We start from the raw sequence: 22,122 nt of genomic DNA on the forward strand, positions 1-22,122 counted from the left end.
ACAGAGCAATATCCAGATAGAAAATGAATAATGCCTGTAAAGGGAGCCTTTGGCATGCTGAGGTACTGACTGTGGACCTGTTCCTGAAGATATTGCTGTTAGGTAGGAGTTGATGCCAAGAATTTTTGACGTTTGTGGGATAAGTCCATCAATTGGCAGGATATGTGAAGAAGTGATTTTGAAAATGGAGGCTGTGTGGTAAGATATAGAGGCCTAGAAAATCTGCCTGACTCTATTGTGAGAGTCCATAGAGAGCTGTAAATAACCAGATAGTATTTAACCAAGAAGTAATGCAGTAAGTAAACTATGGAATAAATTGTTTCTGTAATATGTCAACAGAGTTATGTAGTTGGCAATTTTCCACCAGCTAACTTTTTATATTCTCTAGGTTTCTGTTATTTCACACAGTTTCTCTCTTGTCTGTGCAGTTAACCCACCTCTTATAGTTTTTAACCCTTAAATTATCTGGAACTCTTTGGTTTGAATTATCTTGTGCCAAAATGTCTTTTTTATAAGCTTTATATGATGTCAGTAGAGCTTGGGTAATGGTTATTATCAGCTGACTGCTATATTTAAATTTAGGAAAATCTGCCAATTTGTAGACTTACTGGGTAATTTAGCAGATTTTTTTTTGTCATGTAGTGACAATTTGGTACACTGGTACTTGTTGAGAGCTTCTAAATGCAGCTTATGCAGTGAATTGATACTATGGAGTGTGTATGAATGGCATTTCTATCTAGACTGAAGGTTTGGCATGTTCAATGAGTCCCGTGTGCTTAAACCAGTGTCAAATTCAAGCTCCCTAGTGATTTACAGAAGGCCTAGATCAAATTCCTCACAGGGATGTTTGGGAAGGCATAGAAAAACTGCCACATTTGAAAGAATTGTTAGGACTGACCTTGTCTAAGGCTGTAAAAACTATAAGAAAGAAATATGAAATCAATGTGAAATCAAACTTTTCAGGTGCTATTGAGGTTAAGAGTTGTTGCTCTGTAGTGTGAAGGGAGAGTGGAAAGAAAAGAATAGTCAGTATGAGCTACAGAATCTCTAAAGAGAAGTGTCAGCATTTACAGATGCCTAACTCCTAACAGAAGTATCAGAAGAAAAGTGTAAAATTGATGGATGGATGAACCATAATTATATTAAGTGAGGGGCAATAGCTCATTGCAGCCTTAGTGCACAGAAATTCTGTGAACTTGATAATCAGTGAGTTAACAGCATTAATATTTATGTTCTAATAACTAGGCTTAAGACTGAATGATGAAAGAAAATTATTTAATCCCCTAAAATATAGTAGTCTTTAAGGTGGCGACTTGGCAAGGAACTCTTGAGTGAGATTTCGTAGTTTTCACTTATTTAGCACTTTTTGTTCAGCTATTTCAGAACTACATTATTATTAATGTGTCTGTGAGAAGTTTTTTGAAATGTATGTAAAAGTCAGGGAAAGGTTGGTTCTCCTTTGTTATGCATATCACAATCCATGTGTCAGCACACAGACTAAAGTTTTCTCTGTTTTCTATTATGAGTTTTAGGCCATAGAATATTCTGAAAAGAAGTCATCTGGTATACACTTAGCTGCAAGTTTTCATTATGCTAATTCTGTCAACAGTATACAGACCGTGAAGTCTTAGTGCGTTTATTAAGTGCTAAATAGAGATCAAGATTTTTTCAGATTGGCTTTTCTCATTGTGGCTAAGGATTCTTTAGCAACATACTGTGTTTTCCAAAGAGAATTGCTCTTTAGAAGTGAAACTCTACAAATCACATCTCCATAGTAACACTAGATTCTTCTGCCAGCCTCTGCTGCTGCAAATTTCCTTGTCAAACTGAAGGTAGTTTCACAGTTGTGTAAAACCAGTTTTTTTTCATGCAGTTAGAATGGAGAAGTAAACCAACACTTTTATTGGTCATTTTGCTTATACTATTGAATATCCTTTCTCATTTCCGTTGCTGGTATTTTATGATTTTGGCATTTGTGGGGGGCAAAGTGTTCTGAAGTGGAATTTTAGCTTGTAGTTGTACTAGATAACATGTTTAGTGTAAGACAAATCTTGAAGAAATGGCTTATTGACTGAAATGACTTTAACAAGAGTCTTTCAGCATGTTGAGAATTCCGTTTCTATTCTACATATCTCTGCTTACCAATGAGACTTTTGCCTGCCATGAGGATCACAAGCTAGTTGAATTAAAATGGCATCAAAATAATTTCTCTAGTTCAGAAGTATTTTCATAAATAACGAGCTAGACTTGTTTATCCAACTTGTATAAATAAAAGGAATCTCTCGCCATTAGTACTCCCCTGGGAAGCCGTGCAGTGTGTCCCTGTGCTTCTCAATGCTGCTCAGCTGGGGGGAGCACTGTGTGTGCTTTCCTGATCCTGGAAGGAGGCACCACTGTGGATTCCTAAAACTGTGGATCCTGATTCCTTCTGGCACATAAGCTGTCCCATGAGTTGTCTTTCACTGTCCTGATGAGGAAACAGTTCCTGAGTGGGACTGCTGGGGTTGTACAGTCGTTAGACTGGGTGGATGAGGTAGCTTTGCATGAAACACTGAGTGTGTGTTCTGACCTTCCTTTCCACCTTAAAATGAGAAGTAGATTTGATGGATGATCAAAATGCTGTTGGAATGACTTAGTGACAGGTTGTGTCTGCTTATGGATGGGAAATGTCTGTAATTTTACACATGCAATGGATGTGCTTTTGGTCTTTTGATTAGTGATGAGTTGCAAGTTTGTAATGAAAATGGTAGTGGTGTGCAGCCTGGCATAACTGTCCAGTGAGCAGAAAGGAAGAAGCTGTGGGCTGAATAACTTGTTGAGGTTTCCTATTAAGAGCGAGAAGTTTGCCACTTTGATGATGCAAAATGGCCATTTTGTGGAATAGCAACTGACACTGTGATGTCTATACTTAACATTGTATGAAATGTATACAGGTATGTAAAAGTCCATGTAGATGTCTATTTAATAATGCTACTGATCAATATGTGGAAATTCTGCAAGGGAGGAGGAATTCAGGTATAGACTTTTTTGTTCTGGAAGTTCAAAAGTATTTAAGTTGAAATTTTGTCTGCTGTAGCTCCTTTGCTTTTTATATATTCTTCAGTGTATGAACCAGAGCTTGAAAGGGTTGATGGTGTCTTGTCTCTGCATCCCATACTTGCCTTAGACTGAATTAAGTTAATCTCTAATTTCAATGTGCAAGGGAAAGGAGAAATGGTAAAAAAGAGCAAGTTCCTTCTTGGGTATGAATTGAGGTCCCTGCAGGACCTCTGGGCTGGTCATGTGTGTTACATTGTCCTACGCTCCACATAAAAGAAAGAATGTGTTCTTCAGAAGAAGGACAGTCTGGCTAAGAGAAGAAAACATTAAACCGTCTTCTTTATAATGTTCTCCTGAAACAAAGTATTGCTCTGAAAAGCATTCAGCTGACTCTGCCTCTCTTTTGAAACAAATATGACAAAAGATATTTATGGTAGCAGTAATTCCAGGTTTTTGAGTTTAAAAATATGCAAAAATCAGATAATATATGGCATGTAATATTTTTTCTCAGTATATCAAGGCATTTTATTTGTTGAAACTGTACCTGCTGTGTTCAGGCCTTCTGTAATAGTGACTCTAAAAGTTATCAAAACAAACCAAACCCCATACCTATACTGAGGTAAGTTTTGTGCCTACAAAAAAAGTAAAACATGGAAAGCATAGATAAGGGTGGTTTGTTATTGCTGCCACTTCTGTTTGGAACATGGTGGATTTTTTAAAAGACGTGTAATCATGTTTTCTGTGTAGAATTTAGTATCCTATGTCAACATGCAGTTTTTCTCTATTTGCCAGTTTTCCAGTCTTAACCTATGCAAGCATCATTACATGGATTCACAAAGTTTCAAAAATTCTCCTTTAGGGTCTGTTTTTAATCACAATAAATAATAGCAGTAATTTTGGTCATGATTATTTTGATTTACATCTCTGGAGAAAACAAAAGATTTGGCTCTATTTATAGTATCTCTGCATTCAGCATTTATTTTGAGTACTGATGCACAGGGAAGTAGTTTTTAAACTGTCCCTCAGCACCTGGTCTAGGTATTCATGGCAGCCGTGTAGATACAGAAAAGGTGAAGTTTGAACTGTGTGAGGAAGTGCTGTCTTGCTCCTTGTGTTGTCCGGAGGTAAGGAAAAGGAATAAAATAAATAATTTCTTTTCCCATTCTTAAAACTTATCTGTGATATGAAGTGTTGTTTCTAAGAGACAACATCAGACACTTTTTACTCTGCCATAATTTAAAAACAGATAAGGAACTGCTGTATCTTTTATGCAGTGATAAAATAGGTTTTTTTATTGTTTTTTTTTTTTCTGATCATATTTTAAGTTCATGTGTGGGTTTTTCTGTTCTGATAAAAATGGAAGACTGGAAGAGGAAGTTTGAACAGATGGATTTGAGTTACCAAGCAACACTTAGTTTCCCAGGCAATGGAAAAAGAATTGGAGCAGGTGCTAAGTGGATATTATTCCTTTAAAAAAAAAAATTATTGTGAGCTGATGTATGAGCTTCACTTTAAGAGGCTCTTGAAAAACTTCACAGAATGATAAATATTCAATAAACTACCTGTGCAGGTTGTTTCCTATATGACTTGAACAGTTCTTTTCTGAAGTTGTGGTAGAACACAGTCTGTGCAGCAAGGCTGTTGTAGAGGACAATGGTGTTGTTTCCTTCACTCCAATATTCTCATATACAATCAACTCTGTTTTTCTGATTTTAATGTGTTCCTGTGATTTCAGAGTGAAAGAAGTCCTCTGAATTCTCAAATGTTTAGACATTACCCCTACTACTTCCCTCTTGAGAACGACTGATTTGGTTGGCAAATCTCAACTGATAGGCAGAGCTGCACTGAATTGGTGGGTGCCTTAAATTCAGTTTCTGGCAGATCCAAAAATAGGATTTTTTAAAAAAAAGTCAATGCAAACTAATTTCTTCCTTTCTTTTTTTAGTGAGATTGTGGTGTGGTGAGTTCTTTTGACAAGCATAAAATTTTAGCTTTAGGTTAAAAAGCATGCTATTTACAAGTTTAAAAAAAAAAAAAACAAACTAAGGCCCAGCTGCCAAAGCACGCTCATCACTCAAATTGTGTGAAAAATTATCTGTGTCTTCTCTCTTTAGGGTACTGCTCTCATGTCCTCTCTGCTGTACATTTGCATAACCTAACAGCTATATGGAACACTTGGGAATGTAGGGATGGCATTTCTCTGAATATCTAGGGGAGATTATGTTGTTAACTGAGAGCTTTGACATTCTGGTACATGCCGATATGCTGACTGTAATCTTTGTTAGAAAATAATATCCTAAATTTTCATCCACCACTATCTCCACTCCTTTTCTGCTGCACTGTTCTCCTGTTCTGACACTGGGCATTGCCCCCCACCCAGGTGCTGGACCTGGCCCTTGAGGGTTCCCAGGAGCACATTCCTGCAGCCTGTCACTGTCCCTCTCAGCCATCCCTTCCCAGCCAACAGCACTGCTCAGCCTGCTGCCATCTGTGGGCTTGCTGAGCCTGTGCTCAGTCCCATTGATCAAGGTATTGGGTAGTATTTGTCTCAATATGGGCTCTTGGATGCCACAAATATTGTCACAAAACTTAGTTTGCATTAAAAAAAACCAACTTGATATACCACAGAGCCAATGAACTTACACATTTGGAGTCTTATTAACTCTGATGTTTGCTGGCTTTGCTGATTAAGTTTAAATACTAAATAGCCTAAACCAGCAGTAATTTTAAATGCATGTAAGTAAAACCTACCCATATTTAGAAAAGCACTTCCTAGAGAATTAGGGAACTGAAAATCAAACCCATAAGTTACTTTAGCTAGTGATTTCACCAAGTCCACATGAAGGGAAAAGAGACATGAAAACATAGGCTAGAAAAAGTAATAACAAAAGAGTGTATAAATGAACAAGTCTGGACATTAGTAGATACAACTATGCTTTTCAAAATTAAAAAATCCTCTGCTAATCAATTTGAAGTATTACTGCAACATGGGGATGGGGGGCCAGCACTCCCCTGGGTTGGCTCAGGCTGTTTACAGTGATTGATGTTTTTTCAATGTAAATTTATAAAATGATTTCTATCAGAAAAGTGAGCACATGTTTGAAGTTCTGTGCATGTTAACACCAGCTAACACATTCTGCAGTAACCTTAAGAGCTCTTTGCAGCAAGTGTGTGAAATACGTAGTACTTCTGGCTTTGACTTGTCAAGTGTGAGTCTGGTTCTGGCAGGGCTATTTTGCTGCCATTTGAGAACTAAATTCTTAATTTAATAATTTAAATTGGTTTTGTGTCTGCAATCAGGCTGAAGAGGAGCACTGGTGCAGAACAGAAATTAAACAAGTATTGCTGCGTGTGTGCATAGGATGGAAGGTGGGGAAAACACTTAACAGGATATCACCCTTTGTCTTTTTGTTTTTCTAGGACAGAACTCTTAGGTTTCAGCTTGTTTAAGGAAGCTATCAGGAGGTTAGCTGTGTGAGTATGGAAAGAACTGTTGGAAAACTGCTTTCCTCTATTTAGAGGAAATGGCTAGCTCATCTCTAGCCAGATGAGCTGGCTATAGAAACACCACAAGTGCCGTGTGCTGGCGCTGCTGGTAACATCCTATCTCACAGTACCGTCCACGTTTAGGTGGTTTTGGTTTTTTATTATTTATGAACAGTGGAGCTGGCACACAGCAGCATCTCTACTGTGTGTTCTGGATCTTGGGATTGTATTTAGTTATCTTTGCTGTGACTTTACCCTTTTAAGTGTTGCCTGTATGCTTTTGATGGCAGGAGCAAGGGAAGTCTATTCTTAGTTACACCCTAAGGTGGAATTCCATTATTACTGCATGGTTAGTGTTACACTTATTCTGAAACTGATGGGATATTGCTTTCTTTTTCAGCCTTATTAAAAAGTTCTTTGTGTGCTCAAGCTTCTAAATGGGAGGGAAGTAGTGGAAATAAGTCTTTAAAATAATGGATTTGTTGGATAAGGATTTTTTAAATGCTATGGATTACAGAAAGGATTTGTAACAAGGATTTTGCATTTTAAGAATTTGAAGATGTGATTTTAATAAAAGATAGTGTTCTAAAAAAAGATCCCCACACTCAAAACCAAATAGCTAAAAATCCTGGTTTATAACTCCCAACAACATTTCATTTATGTGTCTTACTGCAAATTAAGTGACTCTTTTTAGTGCACCTGAGTTACTAATAAATGACTATTTAAACATTTAGCTTTTAAAAAAAGGCATATTTTTCCATGCAATTTTAAAGCTTTATATACACTGAAAAGAGAAATTTTTTAGCCAAGAATGTTTCTAGAGTGTATTTGCTTTGCAAAAGTGTAAGCAGCGGTTGGAACGTCTGTTTTCTGAGTCTAATAGACTACACCTGAAAACAAATATATGGCCTTCCTTTACTGCCGACACTCAAGCATTCTTCTTAAAGAAAGTGGTGAAAAGGGAGAAAACTGTTTATCATCAAAGTTTCTTTTCCTGAAAGTATGTGTGAAGCAATAACTCTTCCCATTTTCTAAATTTGGGAAGTATTTTTGTAAGAGGACAAGAGATTAATGGTACTGTGCAAAACAGAAATGATCCTCTAGGAGTTTTATTCCTTCCACAAAGAAAAAAAGTAAATTTTCAAGAATTCTGGTGAAAGTGGAGTTTCAGTAGCTCCTTTCAGAAAACGCTCTGTGTGCTTTCAATTACAAACTAAATTGTCCCACATGCATTTCAAGCTCCATATACAAATCGTGTTTTCACTTGAAACTTTTTGTATGTGGTCTCTTGCCAGAGGACAAACTTCCAGTATGACAAAGCATGTGGTTGCTTAAGGTGTTTTTGACATACAGGTCAAAGAAAAACTGAGTTGCTTAAAGATCAGATTATTTTTCCTCATATTCTGTCCTTAGCTATGTTAGTAAAACTTCATAAGCCCCTCTTATGTGCATGAGTTCAGGAATAAATGGAAGTCTGATCATTGCAAAGAAATACTTTGGCTCGTGATTCAATATGGTGGTTTTCAACTAGCGTAAAAACTCCTTTTTTCTCCCTCATACTTTTCTTTACATCTCCAGGTTTTTTAATGTAGGGCAGGGATGGTGTTAGACTCATTGTTCAAGAGCAGTACTGAGGCCATTGAGGTTATTGCTGGACTTGACTGTTGTGATGAGCTATTGACCTTTGTTGTATAGTTTGGTGGTGGTCCCTGATTAATGCAATTTCTTTCATATTCATCAAAATTCTATCTTTGTATTTAAAATGAAAAATTGAGAGAGAATTAGGCATGTATCTGAGCATTTTGCTTAATTCTGAGAACTTAAATTTTAATACCTCTAATTTACAAAGGAAATCTCTACAGAACTTTTGTAGCTACCAGCTCTTCACATTTTCTCTAATTTTTCATTTCATGTTCTTATATGCACATTTTCATTTCTTCAAGCTATAAAATTGAAAAGAATTGGTTAGAATTTGACAAAATTCCTTTATCAGGTTCTCCCAGAGTTCAAATACCTATAATGGTGAATTTTTAAAAGAAAATTCATGGTAACATGATTTTTAGAATCCTTTCCAATAAAAGGGCTCCTTTTTCCTGCGCACTGGAGACAGACATGGGAATTTTGTGTAGTCAGTTTATGGTTTCCAGAAAGACAAAGAGTTTGAACAGGATTTCTTAAATCTACTTTTATTTTAATTGCTGTGAGATGTTTTGGCTGGGGGTAAATGTGAAGAGTTAGAAAACAGCAGATAAATCTATATGTTAAAAATTAATCAATTCCTGTATGTTACATTTTTCTAGTATTCTGGTTAAATTGAATTTGATCAGTGTTTCCAATGGTATTTTTGGCTAAAGAAACACTATTGTTTAGACACTTTAGGTAAGTTCTGTGCTTTTATTTAAATGATTGATCAAAATATTGAAATACTACTGACCTAAATTTTAAAGTTCAGAGAAGCTGATCATGTAGAAGAGCTGCTAAGGCTTTCTTTTCCAGAGGAATGGAACCAGTGTGCTTTGGGGTGTTTGAGAGAACTAGCAGCTCTTATGCCATTGTCTGCTGTGATTTGCAGATTTGTACATTTTGTTTGTGAAGGCAAAAAACTGCATTTACTGACACAATGGTTGCTCATGTCAGTTTTTATACTGCCGCCTTTAATAATTTTTCTTTCTTCTTCCAATGCAGACACAGTTTCACACCATCTGTAAATTGCCTATTTTTCCACTTTTTAAATTTCCTTTCTAGCACTTTGTGTCATTATTTTAGGCAGCTTTGTGTAAAACCTTGAACTACATTGACAGTGTTGCTATCATCAAATGAGAACAGCGCAGTCACTGATATCTTGGGAACATTAACAAAATACTTCAGAAACAGAGTAAAGAAGGATCAGTTTGCAGCACCCTGATTTTCCGGCAGCCAAGGGATGAAGTGTCTTTTAATAAAGCTGGGATAAAACCACAGTTTTATTTGGGAAATTAGTATTAGGTTCAGATTATGCTATGTAGTGGGGATTTTCAGCACCAGTGAATAATGAAAAATCCTGCAGTATCTTCTTATCAATTTCTGAGTGAAAGGGTAGAATTCATATTCCACCAGTATTTTAAGATTATATTTATAATCTGTCTCCTCTTTGTTTTTTTGGGTGTTTAAGGTAGTATTAAAACTGTGTGCTAAAGTTACTTCTGAGGCCAATATAATATGCTAACCTAATGTTGTGGAAGGAGAAAGGAATGACCAAGTTTGGTTTGAAGCTCATTTTGGTCTAAAAACAAAGACTATTAAGGTAAATTTCATGTGCAGAATATCTGATTACCTGATAGTTTTGTGTAGGTGCATTAACCACCTTGACAACTGAGCATCATCAGGAAATACAAGGTGCAGGCATTTGGTTACACATTAATTAAAATTAATTATAATTAGTTTGCATGTACAAAGTGGTTACTCAGAATCAGGTGTCATATAGAGGGATATGAAGAAAATCTAATTTTATAAATGATTGCATCTGAGAGATTTTTAGTATAGGCTTTGATTGTTACAGAGATGATGACACTAGAATTTTTTCTTGGATTTAACAATCAAGAGTTCCATTCAATACAGTTTAGGTTAAAAGAAACTATCCCTGGTAAGTTTTTTGATTTTTTCCCCCCACATTTTCTTATTTGTCTCTCTGGGTTTTTTATTAAAAGAAATTGAAAACAAGAAATAGACGTAATTCCAGAAATGATGTAATGGATAAAAATCTGGTTTCCTTAGGCTATGAGGACTTTCTGAAATCTCTAGAATATCTCTTGCTTAGCTGTTCAGGCAAATTTGAAAACCTCCAGATGACCTCAGACAATAAAACAATCGGGGTAACAATCAGGTATCATGCACATAAAGTGTATCCTTAAATTAGTACCCCAAAAGTATATTCCTGAATCAGGTACCCCAAATAAAAAAGCACATACCTAGACCAACATAAATTCAAGAACTGAGCCTTGTGGGAGTCTCCAAACATTTGAATCTGATTGGAAGAAAACCCACACAAAATAATAAAGTGGGAGTCATTTTCTGATCTTCTCCAGAATCCTAAAGTCTGCTTCATTTTACCATCAGGGATAGAGAAGAAAAGCTTTTAAGTCAGCCAGCATCAGATTGATTCATAAAGCAAACAGGAAAAGCATTATGAGGCAAGGCTTCATGCTATGATAGACATCTCGGAATACGCATCTTTGGCAGTCTATACATCTTTGGCTAAGGGGGTGGAAACTCTGGTTTGTCTCCCTGGGCAATGTGTGGAATCCTGTTTATATTCCAGCTCAGTTTATATGGCCCTGGGGAGCAAAGTCTGGTCTTAGAATTAGCTGTAATTTTTGCTGATCTGATAGTGGTATGACTGGCCAACTATTCTTTTGTGTAACTGTATGACAAATTCATTACATACTCTTATTTTTTAAAACATTTGTGCAGTGAAGGTACTTATTTCATCTAAGAAAAACAGCTAGTGGCGATTGAGTGATTCCTTGCATAGGTGATTTGCAAAGATTTCTTTCTTTTTATAATATGGAGAGTTGCATTTAAATTAAAAAAAAAAACACAAGGAAAAGGGTCCAATCAGATATACTATTTCATAAATGAAGAAAGAATTTCATAAATGCCAAAGCATTTGAAAAATGCATAAAAGCAAAATTATAAGTTGACTGTTAAAGGTAGTTTAAATATATGTATATGTACCTGCAGTATATTTAATAAACAACTGTTCAGACTTAGTGTTAAGTGTACTAATATGTCTCTTTCAGTTATTTTAGTACATTAGGCTGCATATTTTTTAATCTATTTTATAAAGATGTTTATTAACAATAGACTTCAGTTTAATAACACACAGTAATTAGTCTTTGAGAACAGTTGTTTCTCACAGTCATGGATAAGCAATATGTTTGTTGCTACACAGAAGATAGTTTGTGATACAAAAAATGGCTTTTAAACTTCTGGGTTATAAGGGAGGCAAGACCTTGGCTCCTTGGCCTCAAGCATAAACATCTTTTTCATGGCTACAAGGTTAGTTCAGGAGTCTGTGTGGAGCACTGCAGTAGAAAGAACTGGGACATAAAGAGATCAAGGATGATACTCCTGTTCTTTAGAGCAGAAAGACTCCAAAAGAGTAGAAATGGGACAATATCTGTCCTGTTTCAGGTTTTTTTAAGAAACTTCTTAGATGGTTTATGGGAAGGGAATAAGCATCACCAAATTCTCAAATGAAAGTGTTTTGTCACACCTTTACTACATTTTTTCCAGGTAGTTGTGTGAGTTTTTTATCAGACTATGTCATACCAAGATACAACCCTGGTTTCATGAGACTGAGTGCTGCTGTCTTCATACTCTTATGGGTCTTTTTTAATTATTGTTTTTATAAGGACCAGTATGTATTGGTACTGTTAACTTGGTCTTAACCAATGCAATCCATTTTTCTTTTGCCTGTGGATTAAGATGCATGCAAAACAGTATGAAAATGTGAAAACTGAAATGTTAATGCTACTGTAGCATGTGCTGTGTCAGCCCACTACATGATTATTATCCTTAAAATGTCAAATTTGAATATAATGTATTTAAATTGCTTATTTCAGACAATAGAGGAAAATTAAGAAGAAACTGCAGTAAAAGATTTAACACTTAGCAGTGTCTGAATTAGTAACAGAATTGAATAAAGTTTTGTTGTTTAAGCAGCAACAGCAGCACTGTATCTGGACTAAGAAATTCCTTGCTGGGTTGTCACGCCTGCCGTTAATTATTGATAAGGGTTTCAGAAATAGCGCATGTGCTGTCAGAGTTGGCTGTAACACAAGATAGGGAGTGCTCTGGTGGCAGAGGGGATACGGCCAGGGAAGCACCTGTAGCACTTGGAGTTGCCTGCTCTTGTCATCAGACTTTTATTTTGTTGCAATGAGTTCATGTGAGCAGTTCAAATAATGGAAAGATGAGTCGTCAAGCTTATTTCTATCGTGTCCCTCCACAGGAATTGCATAGAAGAACCCAACTTCAGCCTGAGCCAGCGAAGACAAAGGCTCTGCAAACGGTCATCGAGATGAAGGTATGGTCTGTGCACGTTTCCCTCTATGTTATTTCTGCAGCATCAACTCATGTACTGGGTATGGCTGGGATGGAGTTACTTTTCCCTGTAGCAGCCTGTCTGGTGCTGTGTTTTGAATTTCAGACTGAAAACAGTGTTGATAACACGCTGATCTTTTAGCTGTTGTCCAACAGGGCTTACACAAAGAGTCAAAGCTTTCCCAGTTTCTCACTGTGCCCCCGTGCGAGTAGGGTGGGGGTGGAGAAGAGCCTGGGAGGGAGCACAGTGAGGACAGCTGACCCAAATTCACCGCAGGGATAATCCATACTGCCGTGTGACGCTCAGCCTCCACAAGCTGAAGGGAGGACCTTCAGAGTCACGGCATTTGTGTTCCCAAATAACTCTTGTGCCTGATGAGCTCTCCTGAAAACAGCCAGGCATCTACCTGCCCATGGGAAGCAGTGCATGAATTCCATGTGTCGCTTTGCTTTACATGCTACACCAGCTTTATCTCAAACAATGGGATTTCCCACTTCTGCTCTCTGGCTCTCTCGCCCATCCCACTGAGGGGGAGTGAACAAGAAGCTGTGACAGCTGCCTAGCAAGTGTTGATTTATGACTTTTACTCGTTAGTTATTGAATGCTTCCTTTACCATGTCAATTTATTTTGTTATGTAGCTAGGAGTAATTAGTACTTATTTCTCTTGGTCTGTTTTCTAAAAGGAATTGATTTAAAAAATCAAGTGTAGCATTGCTGAAAAATGAGAACAGAATATTGCTTTTTAAAAAGACTAGGGGGTGTGTGTAGGAGATCCAAAGCACATGGAATAAACTGGCTATTGTGAAATGTTTTCCTCCTCAAACCTTAAAACCAGTTCTTGTGTTGGTTGTTATTAGGCCATAATTTTACAGCCAATCTAAAGAAAATATTATCACATCAGCAGATATGACAAAATGTAATGAAACAGCTTTCTTAGTCCTGACTTTAGTCTACTGTTTTTGATATATAATATTACTTAAGTGTTGTGGCTTTCCCCTCCACAATAACAAGGAATAAAAATAGTAATTTAAAAAGTGAAAACTGATATTTTTGCATAATTCTATGAGTCTGGATTGTTCATCTTTAAGAGAAATACCATGAGACTTGAGATAATTTGTGAGTTGGCAATGCTGCCTAAAATTCTTTAATGATGGTCTTTCATTTCATTCTTAAAAGGAAGTGCAAATTAAAGGCCTCATTTTGCCAGTGACTTCTGTTGTGAGCAAATGGGTTCAGCATGTCTGAACATTGTGGTAAACACACAGTTAAAACAACAGCAGGACTTTATCAATACAGTATCTGTCTTTTTGCAGATAATAATTAGTTTGGATTATATGAGTAACAAAGAAGGTACATTGATTACAGAATTCTCTTTTTGGATGTATATTAGTTCAGAAGTCTTCATATGAAATCTATGTTTTTGCAGTAACTCCCTACCCTAAATAAATGGGAAAGTAAAGTACTGGCTGAGAAACTTGGTTTTACTATTACTATTCAGAATTATAAATGTAAAAGTTCTGGGATACTAAAGCAATGTGTTAGAATAATGTATAATCTTTCATGTGGGTTATATAACAATGTAAAGGACATGTTAAAGTTAATTTTCAGTTCCTCTTCCTGTCCCAAAAGTCTTTGAAAAGAACAGGGATGGGGGTACAGGACGCGTGAGTGACACATGTGATGACTGTCGCTGCTCCTGCAGTGTCTGTCACTGGAGACACTGGAGTGTTTTCTGTTTGATTCCCAGGAGAGATGGGTGTGGTGCAGTATTCCACTTTTTTAAAAATCAGGTCTTTATAGTGAGGGCTTTCATTGGTTGTGAGTGAGGCTGCAGTCCTGTTGATGGAGTCCTGATGCAAAGCTGCTCTTTGCCCCTGAGGCACGCAGTTCTTTCTGTCCCTAGGAACTCTCACCTCTTTGGGGTTGCCCCTGTCTAAAGTAGGCCTAATATTGAAAAGAAAAAGGGACAAATGTAAGATGTTGAAATCCACATGATTAAACAGCAGTTTTCATTACAAGTTCCAGATTTGGAATGTTTTCAAGTAAATTTAAATTGTCTTAATCCAGACAGCATTTGTTTTGAAAAAAGCGCAGAACATTTGTTTTGAATGATCAAGCATTGGAGGAATTGTTTCCCTACAATGTTGAGGGTAGAAGGAGGGAGAGGATTAACTGTAATATGGCAGTCTCAGGCCATCCACTCCCCCACGCAGAGACTCCAAGCAGTTTACATTTCTCTCCACCACACCCAGCCCCTTCCAGCCTCTCACCACTTTTTTTGTCTGAGTGCCTTCCATGGCTCCCCCAGGCTCTGCCAGGATACGACTTTCCCTCCTTCATAAATCTTTCTGTTCTCTCTGTGGTTTTCTTCTGTCCCTTGCCCCTACTGAATTCTTTCTGTCCCTTTTCCCAGTCTGTATTCCCTTTGATCCAAACAAGTATACCCATTTCTCCTACCAATCCTCTCTTCTGTTTGTTTGTCCTAGACATCTGCACTACGTGTCCTGTCCTGTCATCTTCTTCATTTCTCTCTAAAGCTTTGCAAGTTGTTGCTTATTCTTACAGCAATTGCATTTTTTTGCATAACTGTTGTCTTGTTCACCAGTGTATATCTCCTGTATATTCATGCAAAATTAAAAAAGAGCAAACAAAACAAGATGGAAAATTCACATCCTATGCCTTGACTCCTGTTTTCTTGCTTTATTTATCCTTTCCAGATATCCGTTGTCTTTTCAGATGCATTTCACAGGCTGTTCTTTCCTAACTTTCTGGTTTTGCTTCATGGACACATTTACTTCCAGATGTCCCATGTCTTTTGTTCTATTGCTTCTCATTAGACTCTTTACTGCATTCTGTTTTCTGCAACTGACCTTATTCTCCAGAAGCCCTTTTTTCTTCTGGAAAGCAGAGTCACAAAACTAAGGGAGGGCAGGATGCTTCCTTCTCTCACATGTTCCTATTATACCCTCAAACGAGTCTAGTTTTGTTTCAGTAGTTGCTTTTGACTTTGTGACTGGGGATATATGTGATTAAACTGCATTTTTTCCCCTCATGCCTAAATCTTAGTTTGTTAAAGTATAAAATAAAATGGTGCATGGAAATACTTTCCTTTATTTGCAATTGCACCAATGCAATTTCCTTGCATATTGTGTGCTGGCAAATGCCAGATGACTGATATCTTTGAATGTATCTTGAATATCAGTGACATTCAATGTTGATTAACACCTAATAATTTAAAAAAAGGTTAAAAGGAAACACCCTTTTCACTTGAATTTATGGTAAGTACTCCTGAGCAAATGAATCAGGTCAAAACTTGCTCATCTCTCATGAGGCCCCACCTGGAGTGCTGCCTTCTGTTCTGGGCTCCACAGGACAAAAAAAGACATGGATCTGTTGGAGCAAGTGCAGAGGAGATGCACAGCAGTGATCCGAGGGCTGGAGCAGCGCTCCTGTGCAGACAGGCTGGCACAGTTGGGCTGCTCGGCCTGGAGAAGAGGAGGCTCTCGGTGGGCTGGCAGCCTTTCAGTGCTGGAAGGGGACATACAGGAAAGGTGGGGACAGGCCTTTTAATAGGGCCTGTTGTGACAGGACAAGGAACAGTGGTTTTAAACTGAAATAGGATTGATTTAGGTTGGATGCATGAAGAAAAAGAAATTTATGATGGGTGTGGTGGGGGCCCTGGCACAGGGTGCCCAGAGAAGCTGTGGGTGTCCCTTCCATGAAGGTGTTCCTGACAAGGTTAGATGGGGCTTGAAGCAACCTGGGATAGTGGAAGGTGTCCCTGGCCATGGCAGGGGGTTGGGTTAGATGACCTTCAAATGCTGCTTCCAATTACATGTTGCTATGGTCTAATTCTATCATCACTAAAACAGTGATAGTACTTGAGAGAGAAAATCAGAAATTGCCTACAAATATGGCCTAGAACTCACCTTAAGGATAGGACATTGAAAAATATGTGGAGTCTAGTAACTATAAAGTCTTTATAGATGTAAGCTGTAAAGTAAGTGAAAATATTTGTGGTTTACCTTACTTGCAGAAAGAGCCATCTTTATGTATTGATCCAGCTGTGATATTTCAGGTATGGGTTTGGTTCTAGAGAAGTGTGTGTGTGTTTGCAGTGCAACATACTCTACTGTTAAGATTGCATGACCTTTTACTTCCCTTGTCTTCAAAGATAAGCCTGAATATTCTCTGCATTAAATTGATAAGGTAAAAATCCACACAGTAAGGGTAGGTGTGTATGGTCTGTTGTCAGTCCATGCACATAAGTGTGTTTAAATTCAAGCTTTATTAAATGTGAAGTTTCAAATATTTCCTTCTGATTGCTTGTTGAATGTCCTACAAGCAAAATGATGCAGTTGTAATTTAAATTTGTCATGTATCTCAAATGATGAGCAGTAGAATTTCCTTACTTTTCCTTTCAGCATAAGACAGCCTGGAATGCTGTATTATATTGGGTTGGACTTGATGATCCTTGTGGATCTCTTCCAACTCAGACTATTCTGTGATTCTGTGGTTATTTACAAATGTTTTGACCTTTTCCTGCCCCTCAGTTTTCAGGAAACATACTACAGGAGCCTTGTAAGGACTGATATCATTCTTGAAACATCATTGTGGAAACTCACTTGTTAGACTTTTTCCATTGTGCAATACTGTTTTCTTCAAAATCAGGACACATAGTAATTTTTTTCACATTCCAAAGAGGTGGGTTTCTGCTAGGTCCAGCCAGCAGAAACCTAAATAGCCCTAACCTCTCACAGAATATCTGTAACACTATTCTAATAAAGGAGATAAGGAAGAAGTATTGGTTACTGCTGGAAGGAGGGGATAGATTAGGGTGAGTGCCCTAATCTCTGTCACAAATCCTGCTACATAATCTTATGTCTTTTAACAGATTTAGAGGGTCTGACTGAAAAAAATCTGAACAAAAGCTGTATTGTTTTAGAAATCAGGAGATGTTATTAGTACCATTTAATACTAAGCTGCTTCCTTAATATTGCAAAGGAATCTGTGATTCAGGACAGACCTATGTAGTTTTTTAGATTATTGCTAATGGGGATAAATCGTAGAGCTTTGAAGGAAATATTGCATCTGTTCCCATTTCAGTTTCTGAAAGCTTGCTGCACCCTGTGCCCCAACAAGACTGGTTGAAAATTTTCCAGATGAAATTTTCTGTGGGAAAATGCCGATTCAACTTAATCAGGAGATTTTTATGGGAATGTGTCGGAACTTTTAGCAAATACAAAGCTCTACCCAATTTTCTGTGCGTCCTGTATGCCAGCCCAGCTCCCTTGTGGCAGTACCACTGGGAGCTCTGGGCTCTCTGTTTTATCTTTGACCTATGAAGTTCTTCACTTTCCAGCAGTTGTCCAGGCTGGAAGCCTGCAAGGTTTCCTGTAGTAGGAACAATAGGGAACAGTACCTTTGAGTTTCACAAAACTTGTCAAATTTCTGGCTTCTGTTTCATAAAAAGCTAATGTAGAACTTAGTGACAAATTTTCAAGACAGGAAAATGGCTTTTACACATCTCTAATCGCAGTATGCAAAGATTGATTAAAAATAAACTTTTCCTCAGAGATTTCAATTTTATGATGAAGCAGAAGTACAGAAAATGCTTCCACAAGTTATTTTAGATATTTCTCATAAAGCTCAAATGTTATTCTGTGATGTATAAACCTTCTAAAGAATATAGTAGGCTGTGCTAAAATTGTTTCTGCCATATTATATTTGCAAACATGTAAAATACAAAGGCAGTACAAAAAGGCAAACTCTTATAGACTTAGCTGGGCAGAATTGATGAAGACTATTCCCAGATGTCATGTCACATCAGGTCATGTAAGTATTAATATATTTCATTGCAAAATCGTTCCAAAGTGTAATGAAGCTTAGGTTTTGCTTTTATCTTCAAAAATAGGATGAACATTTCTGAAACGAAGTCTAATGGAGCAGGCTGAATTGTTTATAGTATCTGTGAGATCTGCAATTATTTTTGTGTTGTGTTTAAGTCTGGAGAGCTTTTTAAGTAGTTCTGCATCTTTTCTGTATTTTGCTTTTTGAGCAACTTCTTTAAATTATAAGATTCAATGAGAATTCTTCCCTTTTTTCATTCCATCTCAATACTTTACTTCCTGTTTTAGAATTGAAATTAATTTAAAAATTAATTTCTGTTGGAATAAGAAAATAATAAAAGAAAACTTCTCTCAGTTTGAGATTTATTGTTGACTATAAAGATAAAAGCAAAAATATTAGAGGAATGACAGTGGGCTGTCTAAATGACATTGCTTAGTCCTTGGCTATTATCCTATATGGATTTATAACAGTGATCTTCAAAAATAATCTGAGATTCTTTTTCACTTCAGTACTAAAAATTCAGATGCTTTTTGGAACTTCATCCAGACTCCTCTGTATCTTAAAGTGAGTGCCTAGCTTTATTATGAAAGAAGTTATTACAGGAGTTGGTTTTTTTGCTGGTTTTTAGGCCATCTAAAGAAAGCAACAGAAAAAAGTTGCAGTGATTCAAGCTTAGCTTATCCCTGTTAAAGCATCAATTCCATTTGTATTTTTTTCCTAATTAGCTTTCTAACTTAATAACCTGGTCTCAGTGAATCAGATTGGATTTTGTGTAGTGTTTTTTCTATTTTTGAAATTTTAATTTAAATTTAATTTAATTTTAAATTATTTAATATTGATCTCAATGGTACAAGAACTTAATCCAGTCTCTAATATTTTATGGGTGGTTGATCCTTTATGTTGAACAGATTTCCTAATGAGTAATTCTGTAATGTTCTTTCAAACAGAAATTTGTGACAAGTTTGTGTAATCACTTTTGTCATCTTTCTGGCTCTCACAAAAGGGACTTAGCCAATTCCCAAATGACTGGAAATAACAAAAAATTATCACTGTTTTCCAGTGTGGTGCTGGCACACATGGCAACCATTGGCTGAGATGTAGAAATTTTTCGTGGTTGTGGTTTTGTTTATCTTGGGACTCACAATAAAAAGTGCTAAATCCTCTCTTAGTGATGTGGCTGGATTAGTCAAGGAAAAATATCTGAGGACACAACCCTTCTCCCTCCTGAGAGCAGGCAGAGCTCCAGAGAAACAGGGACCCACAATGGCTGAGCCTTTGCCCAGCAGAGACATAGTCTGGTCTCTCCAGGCTCAACTTGTTGTTTAAGGGCTTGGAAGAAGAGCTAGGCCCAGATAGTTACTAATGATAACAAAGTTTGTTATCATACATATGTGGAAAAATAGGGCATCTGCTAGTCTCCCTTCATCTCTGTGTAGGAATTAAATGGAATTTTGACCAGAATGTATTCTGTACAGACTGTGCAACTATGGTGGAAGTGATCTGGTCTGAATTGTGCATTTCTTTAAGCTATAATTGATAGAATTATTTCTGGTTTATGTGGATTCTCTGTTTGTACCATCTATTTTTGCTGTCTCATTATTTGATGTTCACTCCAGTACAGATATGCTTCTGTTAATCTTTAATATATGTCTCATATAATTTTCAATGTTCTTTTTTTGTAACTTAGGATACAAAAATAGCTTCACTTGAGCGCAATATAAGAGATCTTGAAGATGAAATACAGATGTTAAAGACAAATGGAGTTCTGAATACAGAGGACCGAGAAGAAGAAATCAAACAAATAGAAGTTTACAAGAGTCACTCAAAGTTCATGAAAAATAAGGTAGGATCTATTTATAACAGAGATTAAGACTGTTTAAATAATGGAAAGAAAACTTTTCATATGACCATTTCCAATGCAAGAAGCTGCATGTCTCCTTTTGGTAAATCTCTACTATATAATAATCAGTAGATGTGAAGGAGTGAAACATTTTGGAGAAACGAAAATTATTTGATTTTAGCTTTTGATGTCATTTTGCAGTAAGGACTTTTGTTTCATAGGTGATACCAAATTGTATTCTGTTCATATTTTCAAGACTAGCAGTTTAATGACTTTGTTCCTTTAATTTCAAATTACTGTACCTAGACTATTAGGAGCTGACCACAGGCAGGTAGTAAATATGAAGTGATGTGACACATTTCCTGGTTTCAAACTCACAAAATGTTATTGCTTGTTCATCGTTTGGGGGTTTTTGCTACAGAAGAAATCAAAGTGTTAGTGCCCATGTGGAATTAATACAGATTTATTAAGAAAAAGTAATGATCAAAGAACCTGTCTATTCTGTTGGACAAAAGTAGCTCTTAAGCTACTGAAAAATAACTGAGGCTTCTAAAGTGGCATGGTCATCAGGAATATTGTTTTGCTAACCTAAACATTATTAATTTCAAACCAATTCAGTCTTAGTGATTTACAGCAAAACTCCCAATGCATGTCAGCAAACCTGTTGATATAAAAATAAGGTACAAAGCCTAGAAACCTTAACACTCTCCTGATGTTTTTGTGAGGAAAAGCTTCAGTGTATTTCTGTAGCGCAGAAAGCAAATGAATGAGAAGAGTATTAAATATGCATTGTTTTGTCACAGCCTTCTGATCTTTCATAAATGCCGTGTTCTGATGAAGCTTTGTCTGTTTTCTTTCACTAGTCTTTTTCTTCCTTAAAATTAAGATTTGCAGCAGATGATGTTATTTTTATCACTCATCTGAGAACCTTTCAAGGTGGAAAAGTATTTGTGGAGCTGTCAGCAAACAGATCTTGCTGTACCTGATCTGTTGAACCTGAGATCATTGATAAATTCTGATAAACAGAATTGATGGCAAAGAACAGTACAAAACTCATCTGAGGTGCTTGAGGCTCTTAATACTTTTCATTTATTCTTGAAGTATCACTTGTTTTCAATCTGTTCTTGATTTAAATAAACGGGAAGGTGTTAAATGAAGGCAAATACTGAACATGATTTACTTACATGAGTGGCAGAGAATGTTTGGAAGTGTTTCTTTTCTTAAATATTTCTTAGTAATATTCACTCCTTCCAAATATATAGGCTTTAATTGTGACTTGCAGTTAAAGTAAGTTGTAAAAATGAGAAAGAAATCTGAGCAAGTGTTCTTTTTCTTTACCACTTAATAAGGCCTCTCCTTGCTCAGTTTTTGAAGGGAGAAAACTTGTCATTACTCACATAATACACAAATTATCAAAATCAAGACATCTGCACCTTCAAATATCTTAATTGAGAATATAAATAAAACATATAGGTTGATATGTACTTTTAATAATATCTGCTCTGGAAGACTTTCTTCCCTTACTAGGGTTCATCCTTTGGCTGTCAGCCACATATTTAAATGAACACAGATGCTTTTTTTTTTTTTTTCCCAGGTGTGAGTTTGCACTTGGCATTTAAGTAGCCCTTTGAGTATTAGAACTCTCATGCTATCCACTGGAATGGGTATGAAAATCTAGCGGTGGATTAGTACAGTTTCAGCAAACTATCAGTAAGATGAGATTTAAGTATTGACAAAGCAGTAATAAGGTGCTCTGTGATCAATGTTTGCCTGTAAGGGCTTTCCATACTGAATGAAGGGAGCATGCAAGTTCTAGGAGAT

The 22,122-nt window shown here is 36.7% G+C and overlaps 1 protein-coding gene across 1 annotated transcript in view; it reads left to right on the forward strand.

Annotated features, from left to right (window-relative positions):
- The window catches only part of ERC2 (ELKS/RAB6-interacting/CAST family member 2), a 283,355-nt gene that overhangs the window by 58,262 nt on the left and 202,971 nt on the right, over positions 1–22,122 (forward strand). Inside the window, exons 4-5 of the mRNA XM_041425936.1 lie at positions 12,518–12,592; positions 20,149–20,304. Of these exons, the coding sequence (XP_041281870.1) occupies positions 12,518–12,592; positions 20,149–20,304 (231 nt within the window). The remainder of the gene's footprint in view (positions 1–12,517; positions 12,593–20,148; positions 20,305–22,122) is intronic.

The sequence above is a fragment of the Onychostruthus taczanowskii genome, unplaced genomic scaffold (genome assembly GCF_017590055.1).
Source record: "Onychostruthus taczanowskii isolate IOZ18803 unplaced genomic scaffold, ASM1759005v1 scaffold9, whole genome shotgun sequence".
Classification (NCBI taxonomy): Eukaryota; Metazoa; Chordata; class Aves; order Passeriformes; family Passeridae; genus Onychostruthus; species Onychostruthus taczanowskii.